The sequence below is a fragment of the Somniosus microcephalus genome, chromosome 14, assembly GCF_052327205.1.
Source record: "Somniosus microcephalus isolate GS21.2 chromosome 14, FLI_Smic_1.0, whole genome shotgun sequence".
NCBI lineage: Eukaryota > Metazoa > Chordata > Chondrichthyes > Squaliformes > Somniosidae > Somniosus > Somniosus microcephalus.
The window spans coordinates 83185039-83205749 of NC_141000.1; the positions used below are offsets into that span (position 1 = coordinate 83185039).

The 20711-nt window shown below is 45.3% G+C and overlaps 1 protein-coding gene across 1 annotated transcript in view; it reads left to right on the forward strand.

The window, feature by feature from the left end:
- spag17 (sperm associated antigen 17) overlaps window positions 1-20711 on the forward strand; it is a 348837-nt gene that overhangs the window by 199085 nt on the left and 129041 nt on the right. The window contains 4 exon segments of the mRNA XM_086006806.1: window positions 68-202; window positions 9750-9863; window positions 12090-12298; window positions 12464-12590. Of these exon segments, the coding sequence (XP_085862932.1) occupies window positions 68-202; window positions 9750-9863; window positions 12090-12298; window positions 12464-12590 (585 nt within the window).

Genomic DNA, 20711 nt, shown 5'->3' on the forward strand with positions numbered 1-20711 from the left:
GAGTCATGTAAACAACAAAAGGTTCTTCCCAAATTATTACAAAGTATCTTGTTGCTTGTTTCAACAGGTTCAGTAATTATTCAGGTCTGTGTAATGAAGGACAGGCACCACTTCTTCATTTACATCACAGATCCCATCAAGAATTTGGATGACAGCAAAGAAGTTCCAACAGAAAAATCATGGTCTGAAAATTCCGAGAAAGGTGAGAAAGAAATGTTATGGGTGCATTTAATACTTATTAGTTTTTAATAAAAACAAATGAACTTCAGTTACATAACAAGATCAATTGCAATGGATTTGTGATCTCACTTTGTTGGTGTTATGTCTTACTTGTAGAAATACGGCCTTTTGATTCCAATGTGATTTCACCACATGTTAAAAATAAATTTATACCATGTTCCATATGTGCCTATTACTGTAATGTCACCCTATCCCTCATAATTCTTTGACTATTTATTTGAATGCAGTTTAAGGATTTTGTAATTGTGACTTAATACAATCAGGTGAGTATTACTTCCATCCCAGTTAATAGCCAGCAGTAGAAGAGTCTCTATCACATAAACATAGGTTCTATTTTCGGTTAAAGTAGTCTCCTTGAATTTACTTTATATGCCATATAAAGGAGGATATTACTACAAGGTGAGGGACTTTCCATGCAAAGTACTCCTCCTAAGTTATTCGTTGTAAAAGATTTTTCTTAAACTTTCATACCAGGTAAGAGAGAAACTCCTTAATTATGATGTACTGAGCTAGGAAATGACTACAGCTTCAGATCAGTATTTTTTTTGTGAGATTTTTGTAAGAATATGCTGTGGCAGATAGGAAACAACCTGATAATTACCATATACCACCTTCCCTCAGCTTATGAATCAGTACTTCTCTGTATTGTACACCACTTGGAGGAAGCACTGAGGGTTGCAAGGGCACAGAATGTAGTCTGCATGGGGGACTTCAAAGTCCATCACCAAGAGTGGCTCAGTAGTAACCACTAACCGAACTGGCTGGGTCCTGAAGGACATAGCTGCTAGACTGGGTTTGCCGCAGGTGGTGAGAGAATCAACACAGGGACTAACTTACTTGACCTTGTTGTCACAAAATCTACCTGTTGCAGATTCATCTGTCCATGACGGCATTGGTAGATGTGGCCACCACTCAGTCCTTGTGGAGACCAAGTCCCATTTTCATATTGAGGATACTTTCCATCGTGTCATGTGGCAGTACCACCATATTAAGTGGGATAGATCAAGATCTAAAAACTCAAAACTGGGCAATCAACAGCAGCAGCAGCAGAATTGTATACCACCACAATCTGTAACCTCATGGCTCGGCATATCCCTCACTGCTCCATCATCATCAAGCCAGAGGAACAACCCTGGTTCAATGAGGAGTGTAGAGAGCACACCAGGAGCAGCACCAGGTGTACATGAAAATGAGATGCCAACCTGGTGAAGCTACAATACAGGACTACATACATGCTAAGCAACTAAAGCATGCTATAGACAAAACTAAGCAATCCTACAACCAACAGATCAAGTCAAAGTTCTGAAGTCCTGCCACATCCAGTTCCCAATGGTGGTGGACACTTAAGCAACTATCGGGAGGAGGAAGCTCCATGAACATCTGCATTCTCAGTGATGGTACAGCCCAGCACGAGTGCAAAAGGCAAGGCTGAAGTGTTTGTAACCATCTTCAGCCAGAAGTGCTGAGTAGATGATCTTTTTCTGAGATCCCCACCATCACAGTCTTCAGCAAATTCGATTCACTCCATGAGACATCAAGAAATGCCTGAGTGCACTGAATACAGCAAAGGCTACAGGCCTCACAACAGCCCGTCTGTAGTGCTGAAGAACTGTGCTCCAGAACAAGTCACACCTCTAGCCAAGCTGTTCCAGTTCAGCTGCATCAACCCAAGAGTGTGGAAAATTGCCCAGGCATGTCCTTTCAACAAAAAGCAGGACAAATCCAATGGAGTTAATTACCGCCCTATTAGCCTACTCCCAATTATCAGCAAAGTGATGGAAGGAGTCATCAACAGTACTATCAAGCACCACTAATTCACCAAAAATCTGTTCACCGTTGCTCAATTTGGTTCCACTAGGACCACTCTGTTCCAGACCTCATTACAACCTTGGTCTAAACATGGACACAAGCTGAATTCCAAAGGTGAGGTAAGAGTGACTGCTCTTGACATCAAGGTAGCATTCGACCAAGTGTGACACCAAGAAGCCCTACTAAACTGAAGTCAATAGAGATCGGGGGGGAAAACTCAAGTGGCTCACCTACAAACTCCCGAAAGATTCTCCACCACCAACAAGGCACAAGTCAGGAGTGTGATAGACAAGTGGCAAGTAACATTCGCACCGCACAAGTGCCAGGCAATGACCATCTCCAACAAGCGAGACTCTAACCATCTCCCCTTGACATTCAATGGCATTACCATCGCTGAATCCCCCACTATCAACATCCTGGGGGTTACCATTGATCAGAAACTGAACTGGACTAGCCATATAAATACTGTGGCTACAAGAGCAGGCCAGAGGCTGGGAATTCTGCGGCGAGTGTCTCACCTCCTGACTCCCCAAAGCTTTTCCACCATCTACAAGGCACAAGTCAGGAGTGTGATGGAATACTCTCCACTTGCCTGGATGAGTGCAGCTCCAACAACACTCAAGAAGCTCGACACCATTCAGGATAAAGCAGCCCGCTTGATTGGCACTCCATCCACCACCTTCAACATTCACTCCCTCCACCACCGGCGCACTGTGGCTGCAGTGTGTACCATCTACAAGATGCACTGCAGCAACTCGCCAAAGCTCCTTCAACAGCACCTTCCAAACCCGCGACCTCTACCACTTAGAAGGACAAGGGCAGCAGACGCATGGGAACATCACCACCTACAAGTTCCCCTCCAAGCCACACATCATCCTGACTTGGACCTGGATCGCCGTTCCTTCACTGTCGCTGGGCCAAAATCCTGGAACTCCCTTCCTAACAGCATTGTGGGTGTACCTACACCATATGGACTGCAGCGGTTCAAGAAGGCGGCTCACCACCATCTTCTCAAGGGCAATTAGGGATGGGCACTAAATGCAGGCCTAGCCAGCGATGCCCACATCCCATCAATGAATTAAAAAAAAACTCTCCACCTGCCTAGATGATTTCAGCTACAACAACACTCGAGAAGCTCAACAGCATTCAGGACAAAGCAGTCCACTTGATCAGCACATCAATGTGTACTGTGGCTGCAATGTGTACTATCTACAGGTTGCACCATAGCAAATCACTAAGACTTCTTCCGCAGCACCTCCCAAACTCGCGACTGTCGCCACCTAGAAGGACAAGGGCAGCAGTGCATGGGAATGCCATCACTTCTACGTTCCCCTCCAAGTCACACACCATGTTGACTTGGACTAGTTGACCATTCCTTCATCATCACTGAGTCAAAATTCTGAAACTCCCTACCTAATAACATTGTGGGAGCACCTTCACCACACCGACTGCAGCTGCTCAAGAACAAAGCCTACCACCTCCTTCTCAGGACAGCTAAGGATGAGCAATAAATAACACCACATCCCAAGAATGAATATGAATATTAAAAAAAATACATTTGGCATGGAAATGTTGGGCATTGTTACTTATTGGAGGCAGACAAGAAAGATGGTGCGATGACTGGAAATTATAGAATGTAAAGAAAGGATGAGTGTTGCACATACTCTGAACTGGGTCTCAGTGCATAATAAGCAATTAAAGGGGCCATGCTTCCTGCTTCCCCATCTCTTGCCCCCTTCTTCAATTTTGGACCCTGAATTTGCAAGGCTTGCTCATCAAATGGGGTCAGATCATGTAATGTTGCTGCCCTCCTCCACTTGTGGTCATCTGCTTCCAGTTGCATGTTGCCTTCTCCTACAAAAGAAGAAGCATGTATTGGTTATCTGAAAATGGGTGCATGAAATCTGCCTACCACCATGTGTGTATGTACACTCTGTAGAGTTTGTAAAGACGGGCTTGTGCAGTGTGCTTGTGGAAGGAAGTGACTGAATTGTTCTGGCCATCCTTCTGCTGAAGAAGGTGGTACTAGGTAAAATAAGGTGCTGGAAAGTGAAGAGCGCAGCATCCTGGAAACTATTGAAGAAAAACATGGATAAGAAGGAAAAGGTTATGATGGTAACAGTTAGATTATTTAACTGAATTTTGAAAACAGCCTCTTTGAGCGAAACAGATAGGAAGGGTGGATAGAAGGGAGGGGGTAGAGATAGAGGGTCAACTTGTGAGAGGTGAGGTTGAGAGAGAGAGAGAGAGAGAGAGAGAAAGAGGGGGGAAAGTTGGGAGCGAGGGAGAGAAGCTGAGAGAGGGAGGAGGAAAATTTCCTGAGAGAGGGGGAACAAATTGAGGGGAGGGGGGTTGTGCGAAAGGCAGTTGAGAGAATGGGCTTGAGAGAGAGAGAACTAGGTATAATTAGTGCAACAAATTTACATAGGTAGTTTACATTATCAATGTGAACATAGGAATTTATAATGGAAATGTAAAATAAAGACAGAATGTATGACATAAGACATAAGAACATAAGACGTAGGAGCAGGAGTAGGTCATTTGGCCCCTCGAGCTTGCTCCGCCATTCAATAAGATCATGGCTGATCTGATCTTGGCCTCAACTCCACTTCCCTGCCCGTTCCCCTTAACCCTTGACTCCCTTACCATTCAAAAATCTGTCTATTTCCACCTTAAATATATTCAATGACCCAGCCTCCAAATTTCCAAAGATTCACGACCCTCAGAGAAGAAATTCCTCCTCATTTCCGTTTTAAATGGGTGTCCCCTTATCTGAAATTATGCCCCCTAGTTCTAGATTCCCCCACGAAGGGAAACATCCTCTCTGCATCTAGCCTGTCAAGCCCCTTCAGAATGTTTCAATAAGATCCCCTCTCATTCTTCTAAGCTCCAATGAGTATAGGCCCAACCTGCTCCACCTTTCCTCATAAGACAACCCTTTCATCTCCGGAATCAACCTCATGAACCTTCTCTGAACTGCCTCCAATGCAAGTATATCCTTCCTTAAATAAGGAGACCAAAACTGTACGCAGTACTCCAGGTGTGGTCTCGCCAACGCCCTGTACAGTTGTAACAGGACTTCCCTACTTTTATACTCCATTCCCTTTGCAATAAAGGCCAACACTCCATTTGCCTTCCTAATTACTTGCTGTACCTGCATGCTAACTTTTTGTGATTCATGTACAAGGACCCCCAGAATCCTGTGTACCTCAGCATTTTGTAATCTCTCCCCATTTAAATAATAATTTGCTTTTTTATTTTTCCTACCAAAGTGGATAACCTCGCATTTTCCCACATTATACTCCCATCTGCTAGATTCCTGCCCACTCACTTAACCTATTTATATCCTTTTGGAGATTCTTTGCGTCCATCACACAATTTGCTTTCCCACCTATCTTTGTATCATCAGCAAATCTGGCTACATTACACTCGGTCCCTTCATCCAAGTCATTAATATAAATTGTAAATAGTTGAGACCCCAGCACTGATCCCTGTGGCACCACACTATTTACAGTTTGCCAACCTGAAAATGACCCATTTATCCCGATTCTCTGTTTTCTGTTAGTTAGCCAATCCTCTATCCATGAGACATGCCCCAGAGACATGGACCATGTACAGCAGGCACCTCAAAGCGCTGGAGAGGTACCACCAATGCTGCCTCCGCAAGATCCTGCAAATCCATTGGCAGGATAGGCGCACCAACGTCAGTGTTCTCACTCAGGCCAACATCCCCAGCATCGAAGCTATGACCACGCTCGATCAGCTCCGATGGTCGGGTCACATAGTCCGCATGCCCGATACGAGACTCCCAAAACAAGTGCTGTACTCGGAGCTCCGGCACGACAAGAGAGCTCCAGGTGGGCATAGGAAACGCTTCAAGGACACCCTCAAAGCCTTCTTGAAAAAGTGCAACATCCCCACCGACACCTGGGAATCCCTGGCCCAAGACCGTACAAAGTGGAGGAGAAGCATCTGGGAAGGCGCCGAATACCTTGAGTCTCTTCGCCGGGAGCAAGCGGAAGCCAAGTGCAAACAGTGGAAGGAGCGCACGTCAACCCAAGCACCCCACCCACCCGCCCCTTCAACCACCGTCTGCCCCACCTGTGACAGAGACTGTAGGTCCCGCATTGGACTCATCAGTCACCTGAGAACTCATTTTTAATGTGGAAGCAAGTCATCTTCGGTTCCGAGGGACTGCCTAAGAAGAAGAAGAAGAAGCTAATATATTACCCCCAACCCCGTGAGCTCTTATCTTGTGTAGTAACCTTTTATGTGGCACCTTATCGAATGCCTTCTGGAAATCCAAATACATGACATCTACTGGTTTCCCTTTATCCACCCTGCTCGTTACATCCTCAAAGAACTCCAGCAAATTTGTCAAACATGATTTCCCTTTCATAAAACCATGCTGACTCTGCTTGACTATATAATGATTTTCTAAATGTCCTGCTACCACTTCCTTAATGATGGACTCCAGCATTTTCCCAATGACAGATGTTAGGTTAACTGGTCGATAGTTGCCTGGTTTCTGTCTCCTTTTCTTAAATAGGGGCATTACATTTGCAGTTTTCCAGTCCACTGGGACCTCTCCAGAATCCAGGGAATTTTGGTAGATTACAACCAATTCATCCACTATCTCTGCAGCCACCTCTTTTAAGACTCTAGGATGCAGGCCATTGGGTCCCGGGGACTTGTCCACCTTTAGTCCCATTAGTTTGCCTAATACTTTCTCTCTAGTGATAGTGATTGTTTTAAGTTCCCCCACCCCACCCCAATTGCCCCTTGATTATCCATTATTGGGATGCTTTTAGTGTCTTCTACTGTGAAGACTGATACAAAATATTTGTTCAAAGTCTCCTCCATTTCCCTGTTTCCCATTATTAATTCCCCAGACTCTTCCTCTAGGGGACCAACATTTACTTTAGCCACTCTCTTCCTTTTTATATACCTGTAGAAGCTCTTACTGTCTGTTTTTATATTTCTTGCTAACTTACTCTCATAAGCTATCTTCCCTCTCTATCATTTTTTTAGTCGTCCTTTGCTGGTTTTTAAAAATTTCCCAATCCTCTGGCCTTCCACTATTCTTTGCAACATTGTATGCTTTTATTTTCAATTTGATACCATCCTTTATTTCCTTAGTTAACCACGGATGGTTCATCCTTCTCTTAGAGTCTTTCTTTCTCTCTGGAATATATCTTTGCTGAGAGTTATGAAATATCTCCTTAAATGTTTGCCACTGCTTTTCTACAGTCTTACCCTGTAATATATTTTCCCAGTCCACTTTAACCAAGTCTGACTTCATACCTTTGTAATTACCTTTATTTTAAGTTCAGGACACTAGTTTGAGACCTAGCTTTCTCACACTCAAACTGAATTTGAAATTCTACCATGCTATGATCACTCTTCCCAAGAGGATCCTTCACTTCAAGATCATAAATTAATCCAGCCTCGTTACACATTGCCAGATCTAAAATAGTCTTCTCCCTGGTTGGTTCCGCAATGTATTATTCCAAGAAACCATCCCTTATGCACTCTAAGAACTCTTCCTCAAGTCTACCTTTGCCGATTTGCTTTGCCCAATCAATATGAAGATTAAAATCTCCCATGATTATAACTGTACCTTTCTTACAAGCCTCTATTATTTCTTGATTTATACTCTGTCCTACGGTGTGGCTACTGTTTGGGGGCTTGTAGACCACTCCCACCAGTGATTTCTTACCCTTATTATTTCTTATCTCCACCCAAACTGATTCTACGTCTTGATCTTCTAGGCCAATATCATTTCTCATTACTGCACTGATTTCATCCCTTATTAACAGAGCTACACCACCTCCTTTTCCTTTCTGCCTATCCTTACGAAATGGCAAATACCCCTGAATATTCAGTTCCCAGCCTTGGTCACCTTGCAACCACATCTCTGTAATGGCTATCAGATCATACCCATTTATTTCTATTTGTGCTGTCAACTCATCCATCTTGTTACCAATGCTGCGTGCGTTCAGATATAGAGCTTTTAATTTTGTCTTTTTACCATTTTTCCCTACTCTGACCCCTCTTTCTGATGCAGTATTATGTGTATACACTCTGTCCCTTCCTGTCACACTCTGGTTATCATTACCCCTATCGCTACCCTGCACTTTTGCCTTCTCATTTTTCTTTGACTTTTAAATGGAACCTGAATTATTTGTTGTTGTGGTCCAGTTATTTCCCCCTATCCTGCTACTTGCTGTAACTCCTCTTGTGCAATGCCACAGGAGATCAGCTAGTAAAGTTTAAATCCATGTTCCATTAATTTGCATATATTTCAAGTTGCGAATGCTAACAGATTTGGGGTTCTGATTGAAGATTTATTGAAGTGAGGCAATGGTGTTAAAAAGTCCATTTCAAGTCTACAGATCCACAAAATTCAAAACAGGAGAAATTGGCGAATAAGAAATATAAACCTCAAATTGCTTGAGCTTTGGTGACCAGATTGCTCAACGTTCAAAGGCCTCTTGGCCATATGGCAATAGTATGGAGCCACTTGGCTCTATGGCAATAGTATGGACACCCCTACTGTATGTGCGCATCAAGACCACACCTCGAAGGTCGATGCCATAGACCCTGAAAGCTGCCTAAATACAGTTATCCAATGCCATCATTATTTGTGAAAGTGCTTGTTGTAGGCATGCCATACTTTTTAATTGGATGCAACTAAATGCTAAATTATTTCATGAAAGTAGAAGCAGCATTGGCACTTCACTTTTTAGCTGTTAACAGGCCAAGTTTTTATTTATTCTTGCTAATCTTTCTTACTTTGCCTTAGTGTCCTTATGTGAAGCACTTTAGGTCGTTTTTCTACAATAAATGTGCTTATATAAATGCAAATTGTTACTGTAGTTGTAATAACACCATCTCTCCTTGGTATATGCTCATCCAAACTTAGTGTCCAGCTTTAATTTGTTGCATGAATTTCCTCAGAATTCCTCCTGCTCCGCCACTGTAACTGGGTAAATAGGGCTTCCTCCGCACTTCTGGTGAGGCTACAGTGGCAGCTCCAAGAAAATTTTTGGCTTTGGTCTCCAGTGGCCAATTCCTCAAAGGGTCTTTGGTCCTGAACACATTGGGGGGGAAAATGCTGTACTTGACAGGCAAACTTGACTGGCTGCCGACATTCTAGTCCCTGGCACCCAAGATGCTCCCAGCACATCAGGTCAGGCAGCATCGTGGAGAGAGAAACAGAGTTAACATTTCAAGTCGATGGCCCTTCGTCAGAACACCTGAAACATTAACTCTGTTTCCCTCTCCACAATGATGCTGAGTGTTGCCAGCATTTTCGGTTGTTGTTTCAGATTTCCAGCATTCACAGTATTTTGCTATTGTCTCCCAGCACATCATATGCGATCAACTTAAAAGTGCCATAAAATTATTTAAATGAGCTGACTTTGTATTATCGTGCAAAGTCCGCTCTGTTCGGCGCTGTGCCTGTAAACAGCGGTCCTGGCACCACTGCACTGGGACCACATTACAGTATCACCCCATTGTATCATGAGAAAACGGTACCACACAAAATTATTTCCAAGTACAGTAGGATCATTTTCTGTAAATAGTATCTGAGCAACTTGAAGGGTAAAATTTTGGATGAACAACTGGGCAAAATCTGAACTGTTGTACTATTTTCAGGAAAAGTATCTAATTCTGCAATTATGTAATCCTTGCAGAGAAAGAAAGGACAAAAATATCTATCAGCAAGTTTGGATCATTCTCAGCTATCCTTGATGATGGAATAAATGTAACTCTCAGCAAATATGCCCCTGCAAAAGAACAGAAAAAAGGTGAAGTAAAAATAAATTAAAATGCTGACAGCACAAATGCAATTGATTTCTGTTACATAATGTCCAAAGATGTGCAGGTTAGGATGATTGGCTATGATAAATTGACCCTTAGTGTTAGGGGGATTAAATATGTGGGGTTACGGGGATAGGGTGGGGTTGGTGTAGGGGTTACGGGGATCGGGTGGGATTTGTGTCGGTGCAGGCTCGATGGGCCGAAATGGCCTCTATCTGCACTGTGGGGTTTCTGTGATTTCTGTGATCTGTGATAAATAAGCATTTGGCACACATAGAATACAGCTACCTGGAGGTAAGTTTCAAGACTTAAGACTGAGAAGTAGAGATTTCATTATTTCATTAACAGCAGATTTTACCTATTTGGTCAAGAAGGAATTTTGGATTGTATTATTTTATACTATATTATATTAATGTTATTAATTATATATGATATTAATTTTATTATTTATATAAAGTCAGGTGCAATTTACAGGAAACTTTCATTTAACCAGAGGTTAAAAGTCCGGAAAGCTCTATCTACCGGCAAAATTCAGGAGCCGTTTTCTACAAGTTTTTTTACTTCTCGTTGCTTTTTTTTTCCCAGTCAGGCTCTGCAAGGTCTGTAGCTAAGCAACAGCTTCAGCTAGAGATGCTTGCAGCTGCAGCCGACTGTTTTGATGCTGTTGCTAAGCAACAGGGTTTGTTGATTCACACGGAGCTGAAAAGCTCTGTATGTTTAAACATTAGCACTGGTTTATACGGCAGTTTTGATCTAACGGCACCAGCTCGGTCTAGTCAGTGCCGGATACCAGAAAGTTTCCTGTACAAAGAGTTAACTCCAAGTTTCAGCATACTCTTCTGGCCTGTGGTGAAATGAGTCATTAAATCTTTTTTGCATAACACATTTAAAACAATGGAAAGCCATTGAGCATGTTTCAGAGCTGTTTGCACCCTTAATGCTAGAATGGGTTTCAATTCCATACACTTAGCAAGAGGGGTGGGGCTTGGTTGAACAGATAATGCAGTTGCTGTAAGTGCCTACGCAAGGTAGTAACTTTGGTAGTTCAACAAGGCAATCCTTGACACACATGCAGCTAAGGGCGAGGTCAACCTTTACCTCGTTATCGCTTTCTGGAGAAGTCAGTTAGAGGCACCTAGAGAGGTCTCACTTTTTAGTTAATGAGAGGAAGGCTATGGTGCTCCAGGCTGAGGCATGTATGCATGCACCCAGTAAGAAAAAAGGTTAGTGCCAGTTAGTTTAAGAACTATAACTTGTGACTGAGTTTAGTCCGTAATAGAGATAAAGTCATGTATGTTGTTGTGTTACGATACAAAGAGTGGTAGGGATTTGATTGAATGTCACTATGAAAACTGTTCATTCACATATTTTATGTAAAATAAACCAATTTATAATCGGACTTGTTTGACTAGAGTGCTTTCTCGTGCACCTTACGAAAAGATATAATGGGACTTAAAGCTGACAAATCCCCTGGACCTGATGGCTTACACCCTTGGGTTTTAAAAGAGGTGGCTGCAGAGATAGTGGATGCATTGTTTTTGATCTTCCAGAATTCCCTAGATTCTTGAACGGTCCCCATGGATTGGAAGGCACCAAATGTAACCCCACTGTTCAAGAAAGGAGGGAGAGAGAAAACAGGGAACTATTGGCCAGTTAGCCTGACATCAGTAGTAGGGAAAACGCTAGAATCTGTTATTGAGGACCTGGTAATAGGGCACTTGGAAAATCACAATATGATTAGTCAGTCAACACCGTTTTATGAAAGGGAAATAATGTTTGACAAATCTGTTAGAGTTTTTTGAGGGTGTAACTAGCAGGGTAGATAAGGGGAAACCAGTGAATGCAGTATATTTGGATCAAGGAACATGGGGATAGGGTAGGAAAGTGGAGTTGATGTAGATGTTCAGTCATGATCTTATTGGTGGAGGAGGCTCGAGAGGCTGTATGGCCTACTCCTGCTCCTATTTCATATGTTCTTATAAGAACACATATGACACTTGCAACAAGGGGTCGATTGTTATAATTCCTGAGTCACAATATAGCTTTCCAGTTTGTAGGGTAGGAGATCTTCTTACAGGAGTGGCTAGTGATGTTGAATTCAGTAGAATATATACTATAGACCCATGAAATTTGTCAAATTCAAAACAAACAATGATATTGTGCATAGGGAACAGCATTGCGCATACACTCACTTTTAAAATTTTTACTTATAGGTAAAGAAGATCCAGTACTAGCTGATATTTTGAATATCCCATCAGTGCAAGCCCCTACACCAGTTCCTCTTACCACTCCACCATCCACTGGTAAGCGGGATAAGTCCGCCAAGAACAAAAATCTTCCATCAGCAAAGGGCAAGCAGAAGAAGGAACCTATTTCAATCGCAGCAGTAGAGGAACCAGAGCTACCAAAGGAAGAACCAAAGGTATATTTTGCATGCATTACACTTCATATGCTATTGATATGTTACTCAGATCAACCAGAACAATCACTAGGCTGTTTCACTCTTTTAAGAGATCTTTAAGGTGTTTCCTTTCCAGTACTATATTGTCAGTTCTTCTGCTATCATTACCAATAATTCCTTGAACAGGTGGAAATTGAAGAGCCTGAACCTCCAACCCCTCCAGAAGATGTTCTAAAGCCTCCAGTATTCCTGTCTCTGAATGCATGTTCGCCAGATGGACTGTTGATAACATACTTCACTGAGGACTCTATAGGTCTGTCTTTTTAATATATTTTTCAAATTTTGTTTGCTATATTTGACCACAAAGTGATTCCCATACTTGCCTTCATACCTTCTTCAATCAAATGAATGAAGCAGGCCCTTAGAATGAAAAAGAATATTTTACTGTGATGTTTCACTGCTTATAATCTTTAATTTTTATTAAGGAGCTTACTGTTCTTTGGTTCTTTTCCTCACACCAACTTAAACAAAATGAAAATAATTGCGCACCACAGAGATTACTACTGAACAAAGGCTTAACTTGAAGCGCTCCCCCTCCGTCTTGGGACGCTACCATTCAATATCGCAGTGCTACGTGCAACAGCGTCATGCACGTCGGCATGTAGCGCTGCGGTATTACAGGTCTCCCTCCCCTGATTAAAGGGGAGGGGCCTAGCGCAGTGCACACCGGGGCCGTGCTGGACCACCAGGGAGCAGACTGCCGGGAAAAGAGCCTGGCACTCAAGAGAAGTGCCAGGCTGACTGATCGCGACCGGCACCCTGAATGAGGAGGTGAAAAGGGGCAGATGCTGGCAGGGCGGCCCCAAAAAAATGGCCACTCAGCACCTGCCCTTTAATTAGCACCGCCACGGCTGCAAAAACACCACCCTGACCCTGTCGGACATATCGTCCGGTGGCAAGTCAGGGGATGCGACCGAAGTTTGTGGCCGGTGCTTGAGCAGTGCGCTGCGATGACATCATCGCCAGAGGCGCAGTGCCGCAGGGCACTACCGATTACTGCCGCCGCTAACCTCCCGTTGAATTTCGCGGGAGGCGTTAGCGGCTCCGCGCCCGGGCACTAGGTGCTTTGGGGCGCTAATGGGAGGCACAAAGCAAACAATTTTTCCCCCTTGGGGCTCGATTTTCATCGTGCCATTGAGGCGGGATTGGAGGCGTGTGGGGGGTTAAAATTGCAAAAACTGGCGGGCGGGCCCAACCCCGCCTCCATTCCGCCTCCAAGCAATTTTCATTAAATCGTGTCTACTGGTCCCGTCTCCAAGAGGCAAGATAGGCCCTTAACAAGCTCTAAATTGCCTCTATAATGCCATTTTGATAGGCCTTTGTGATTTTAACCCTTTTCCCACGTGAAGCCCGCCTGTTCTGAAACTCGACAGTTAAACCTGGCGGGAGCACAATTGGGTTGCTGACTATCAGCTGCAGCTCAACCATTAAATAGGAGATTTGATCAGCCATCATTTGCAGGTGGCAGGACTTTGTTGTCTCAGGTCTGGGGGAACTTTTAGAAGGCATAACCACAGCTGTGGAAGTTTGGAGCCTGTCACCCATCTCCAGTGTGACCTCCTGGGAAACCCCTCTCACCACCGTCACTGAGCGCTTCAACTGAGGCATATACCAAGTAATCCTAAGCCCTCAATGTGGAAGTCCCATTAGCGAAATGACACACGCCACAACTGCAGCAGTAGCCATCAGATTTTTTATTTACAGTAACCATCTGATGGCTTTTTAATATTAAACATCAAATTTCACTCATGTGACTATTTGTGCAGTATCTTTCTCTTACGCGTGCTCCCACATGGTGCTTCCCCTGTGGCTTCAGCAGATGTGGAGGCCCCTTGCACACTTTCTTGCTGCTCTTGTCTCGACACCTTTGGCAGGCATCCTCTGGGGTTGCGAACCTGTGAGGGCTTGCCAACAGTCTGCTGCTCCTGCGGCTGTGCAGGGGTTGAGACGCCGACCTCAGTTGGGTGTGGACTCTGGTGGGGCTTTGACCGAGGGCTCTGCAGTGGCATGGAAGTGTGAGCGCTTGGAGAGGAGCCCCCACTTCCTTGATGTCTGCCACCAACTTCCCTCTCATGGGTCAGGTCCCCCTCAGCGCTTGCAAGTGGCTTGAGAGCACCTTGCTGCACATCAGGGGGGCCATGGGGACCTGTATCTGCACTAGCAGTCCTACTCAGAAGGACTTCCATGAAGGTCTGGTTTCTCTGTTCAATAGATGACCATCGTTCCTCCAGAGATGTCATTCTATTCAGAACACTCACCATGTTTTCTGCACTCTGGTGACTTATCACCTCCATGGAGGTTGCCATCCTTTCCATGGTGATGCATTCATGTGTCAATGACTCCACAAAGGCTCTGCTCATGTTTGCAATGGACTCCTCCATTCGCTCCACACTCGCAGCGACCCTGGAGACAAAACCCGCCAGAGACTCCTGCAAGTGTCTGGGTGGGAGGGTAAGCTGTGAGGAGGATGTCGTGAAACTCCAGTACGATTTGGACAGGTTGGGTGATTGGGCAGAAACATGGCAAATGCACTATAATGTGGATAAATGTGAGGTTATCCACTTTGGTGGCAAAAACAGGAAGGCAGATTATTATTTGAATGGCAATAGATTGAGAGAAGGGGAAGTGCAAAGAGACCTGGGTGTTATTGTGCACCAGTCGCTGAAGGTAAGCATGCAGGTGCAGCAGGCAGTTAAGAAGGCAAATGGTATGTTGGCCTTCGTAGCAAGAGGGTTCGATTACAGGAACAAGGATGTCTTGCTACAGTTGTACAGGGCCTTGGTGAGACCGCACCTTGAGTATTGTGTGCAGTTTTGGTCACCTTACCTGAGGAAGGACGTTCTTGCCATGGAGGGAGTGCAGCGAAGATTCACCAGGCTGATACCTGGGATGGCAGGAATGACGTATGAGGAGAGATTGTGTCGATTGGGCTTATACTCACTGGAGTTTAGAAGATTGAGAGGGGATCTCATCGAAACCTATAAAATTCTGTCAGGTCTGGACAGACTAGATGCAGGAAGGATGTTTCTGATGGCCGGGGAGTCCAGAACCAGGGGTCATAGTCTAAGGATAAGGGGTAAGCCATTTAGGACTGAAATGAGGAGGAATTTCTTCACCCAGAGAGTGGTGAACCTGTGGAATTCTCTGCCACAGAGGGCGGTGGAGGCCAGTTCATTAAATATATTCAAGAAAGAGTTGGATATATTTCTTGAGGCTAAAGGGATCAAGGGATATGGGGAGAAGGCAGGGACAGGGTACTGAAATTGGATGATCAGCCATGATCTCATTGAATGGCGGAGCAGGCTCGAAGGGCCGAATGGCCTACTCCTGCTCCTATCTTCTATGTTTCTATCTGTTCCTGGAGTTCCAGCACCGCTGATCTTATGGATGGACCCAGAGGCAGAGAGTCGACATGCAGCTGAGCCGAGCTGGCAGAGTCCTGCGCCCTCCAACTAGGACTCTCCACTGCTGTCCCTGTCTCCACAATCTGCTGATGCTCACTTGTGAGCTGTGATACACCAGGTGACAACACTGCTCTATCTCGCAAAGGTCCCACCAAGGTGTGAGTGTCTGCGCTGGTGCTGGGTGCGCTGAATTCTGCTGATGCTGTGCCCTCAGAGGTTGCAGCTTCCTCTGAGGAGTCTGGATGCTCAGGCTCTTCCTCCTGGCTAGTGGGAACGGGTGCTTGCGATGGTCCTGTGAGGGTGTAAAGGAAAGAGTCAGAGATGTGATGCCAAGATTACATGCACATTGCATATTGCAGATGATCATAAGTTCATCTGTTAGAGCTTCAGAATCATTATCAGCGACTCATGCAATGTCAATGAGAGAGATGGAAAACTATTCTGTCACCAGCTTGCTGTGATGCACCCGTCTGTCCGTCCCCCACTTGCGCCTCGTCCTCCACTCCCACGATCTCCAGGACCGCCTCCTCCCAGGGGTGAGCTGGGCTACTGAGGATGGCCCTCCTCCTGTGTTCACTCTTTCCCTCTTATTGTGAGCTCTCTTTTCCTGCAATGAGGGAGACAAGTGGAGTTTGAGTGAGAATTAAGGAGTGAGTGTAGAGAATCCATAGCATAGATGCTTAGAAGGAGACAAAGATGGAGTGAGGTGGCAAGACCAAGGGCCCTCCCTGTGTGTTGTAAGTTGTAATTGCATCACAGTGATAGGGAGTGTGAGGGCTGCATAGTCGAATAGTTAGGTGAATGTGACCATAGAGAGAGAGGGAATGGGTAAGGGTGCATGGATGTCAGTGTCAAGTGGGATGTGGAGGAAGAGATTGCTAAAGCTGAGTGCTGGTGAGGAGAGGCAATGGGGATCAGATTGAGGGTGATGGGAAATTCATACTCACTTTTCCAGTGCGCAGAAGGTCATGAAACCTCTTCCTGCACTGAAGCCAGGTTCTGCGGGTTATTGACAAAGAGTTGACCTCCTCTGCCACCTGGATCCACACAGCCTTGGTTTGCTGGGGAGGCTTCTTCCTCCCTGAAGAAGGGAAGAGCACCTCTTTATTTGCTCTTGCTCCCTCTACTAAAGCCTGCAGGGCAACGTCATCAAAGCGGGGTGCAGACCTAGGGCCTAGATTTTCAGTGTGCCGTGAGGCGGGCTTTTAGGTGGGCAGGGGGCAAAAATCCCAAATTCGGGGGTCCCGACACCATCCTGCCCAAAACCCACCTCCACGTAAGTTTCAGAGGAGGCGAGTACCCGCCCCGCACTGGGACCCGCCGACCCGAGGCAGGAAGAGATTAGTGCCAATTAACTGCCTGTTAACAGGCAGTTTTTAGCCTAAACCCTATTTTGAGAGGTGTCGTGTGGGATTCCTGACAGCTCCAAACCACGCCAGGTTAGAGCAGGCGGGCCGTTGGGTTGAAGGACCTGAAGGGGTCGCGATGTCGGTGTTCAGGTGAGTGATGGGTGCATGAGTGCAAAGGTAAGTGTGTTTGGTGTGTCTAAAGTGTGTAAAGAAGTTTAAATTACCTGTACTTACCTTCACAGCCTTTCTTCCTCTAGGTTTCGGGAGTCCATCACTCAGCCGGCACTGAAAGCAAAATGGCTGTAAGCTGTCAAAAGTGACAGCCTTCAGCTTTCATTGCCGGTGACAGTTCTAACTGAGTCTGTGTAGAAGGACTCAGGTTAGAAGTCAGACTGTCAATGTTTGACAGCTTCAAACAGCTGTGAAACACTGATATTTCATCTGTCAAGACCTCTTGACAGATGAAATTTCAGTCTGTGACGTCACCTGTTGCCGGGTGGCCCTTAATTGGCCTGCTGAGCCCGCTGGGCGAGCTCAACAAGGTCAATTAAGGGAAAATCGCGTAGATTGACCGCACGTCGATGTAGGCGGGACTAAAACCCGAAAGTTGTAGTCCCGCCTCCTTCCCGACAGCTTAATGAAAATCGACCCCTAGGTCTCTGGCTGGCCATTCTTCCTGCAGTTGCCTCTAACATGCAAGGGCAAAAGCTTGGCAGTCTGCAGAAGAAGCAAGGCTTGTTGCAGACCTTAAATGCAACAGCAATGATGACGTCATCAGAGGCGACTTTCAGACTGCAAAAACTCATTGGCCATGGGTTCCCACATGTTGGAACTCAATTGGCCAATTAAGTTAAAATGGCATCATTCTCCCACATCCATTTAGAATCGGGTGGCTAACACGAAATGCAGATTACACGACCCCAGTCCGCCCCAGTATCAAAATCCAGCCCTTAGAGTTTAGAAGCTTGAGAGGTGATCGAATTGAAACATAAAAGTTTTAAGGGGCTTGACAGGGTTAATGCTGGGAAAATGTTTCCCCTGGCTGGGGTATCTAGAACGCAATCACAGAATAAGGGGTAGGCCATTCAGGACTGAGATGAGGAGAAATGTCTTCACTCACAGGGTTGTGAATCTTTAGAATTCTCTATCGCAGAGAGCTGTGGCTGCTCAGTCGTTGAGTATATTCAAGACCGAGGTCGATAAATGTTTGGGAACAAAGAGAATTAAGAGTTATCGGGATAGTGCGGGGGGGTGCATTTGAGGTAGAAGATCAGCCATGGTAAATGGGGGAGCAGGCTCGAAGGGCCAAATGGCCTACTCCTGCTCCTATTTCTTATGTTCTTATGTTCTAAGTGGACCGCTCTATCTTGTTCTGCCCTATTTGAATTTCATAGGCCTGGAAGTTTGGAAAGGGCTGTTTTTAACCCTTTACCTCATTAATGGATAAATCTTACATCAATCTCCTGCAAAAGCAAAGAAAGAACCGCAGACCAATTTAGGAAAAATTTCTAGGAAATTTCTCTCCGAACCCTAAAAGCAATCAAGCAAGCTCTAGGAGACTGCAATAACGGATATCAAGAATTGCTGGTACTCCTCCCCCTAACTTCTATAACTGACCGACTCTCAGGAATTTGTCCAGCTACTCTGATTCATATGACTTGATCTAACTTTTGAACCTTTATTGCTTAGAACCAAGGAGAATTTTATTAGGTGGCATGCTCCCTTTTGGGAAAAGTTGCTGCTAATTTAAAAATTTCAATACTTATTTACAGTCTTCCTATTGCCCATTGTTTGATTGTTATGCCCTCCCCTGATGTGGCTTTTCGTCATAGTTTCTTTTTGACTTCTGATAGCCTTGATGTTACCACTGAACTTCTGATTTTATTTGCATTGTGTTTCAATTAAGAAGATGACATGAAATGCCTTTGGTATAAACTTTATACCAGGCAAATGCAAGGGAATATTTCCATTTGTGGTGTTCAGGCTGTGGGTGTCGTACACTGCAAACTTTGTACTCATATATTAAAAACAACTGTGGTGTATGTAACCTGTACCACCTTAAGAGACTACCTTAAGAGATGGACTACTTTCTCTTGGCTACTGTATATTGTAGTACCGGTGGTGACCACACCGGTATATAAACCCTGTGTAGTAATTTGCTAAGCAGTTCAGCCCTGACCTTCGATTAGTAAAGGCCTGTTTAAGTTATTCTTGTTGTCTGTGTCCAGTGATTTAGAATAAGCATATCTGGGACACTCAGACTCAACAGTGGCGACGAGTCCGATCTTACCCTGCGGCAGTTTTGCATCCAAGGCAGCTTCGTCCTCAGAACGGACGTCGAGAAGAGGCATCCGCCCTCATCATCCTGCTGAGCACCGCATCGCACGGGAGGCATCGAGAACCCGGGTTGAAATTACTGACCACGAAGTCCTCCATCAGCGACAGGCAGTGATCATCCTTCTACCACGGTGGTGGGTAAGCCGATCTAGCGACACGGGCAGAAAGTCGGCCGCGTTGTCAGTGGAGAAGGGGAGGGAAACCAGAGGAAAAAGGGCAGAGAACTCGACCGCAGCCGGTGAAAAGGGCCGGTTTGCAATTGGGGCCGAGAGGCGCAGCGACAAGGGCAGCGTTAATGCCATGAGAACCGCGGAGAACTCGACCGCAGCCGGTGTAAAGGGCCGGGCTGCAATCGGGGCTGAGAGGCGCAGCAACGAGGGAAGCGTTAATGCCCACGAGAACCGCAGGGGAGCAAAAGCAGCGTCGGGGAAATTAAGAACCGCTGGGAGGCGAGAACGGCAACAGCGCGGTCATCGCCATTGTAGCCAGCGGGGGAAGAAGACAAGCGCGGGAAGCCGCCATTGTAGTCGGCGGGGGAAGAAGACAAGCGCGGGAAAAGCCGCCAAGCGCGGGAAGCCGCCATTTTAGTAGGCGGGGGAAGAAGACAAGCGCGGGAAGCCGCCATTTTGGAAAAATAAAATATTTAAAGAAACTCTCAAGGATGCCTAAACACGGTAACATCACTGCTTTTGATAGCGATGTTGAAGATTGGGCCACGTGTGTAGAACGCATTGAAGTTTATTGTACAGCAAATGAGGTACCAGATGATAAGAAAGCACTAACCTTATTAAACTCAATGGGTGTGAAGACGTACGGGTTATTGAGGCACCTTGTAACACCAGATAAACCGGCGGATCAGACTTTCGCGAATATTGTTAATATCCTGCAAGAACATTAAACCCCACACCGCTGCTGATAGCGGAACGATTTAAATTTTACAGAAGAACGCAGCGGAAAGAGGAAAGCAACGCTGAATTCTTAATTGAACTGCGCAAGCTATCAAAGTACTGTCAGTTTGGTACAGGACTAGCAGATGCTCTGAGAGATAAATTCGTGTGTGGATTATTAAAAGAAGGAACACAAAAGCGACTGCTAGAGGAAAAGGACCTTACGCTTGATAAAGCTGTCACCATTGCAGCATCGCACGAGGCCGCGGCAAGAGGCACCGCGGAAATGCAGCTAAGGTCATCGGAACTCAGCACCAATCAAATGGCATTGGGTGCAGTAAAGTGTTATCGTTGCGGAAGGACAACGCACGATCAGAACCAGTGCTGGTTCAAAAAT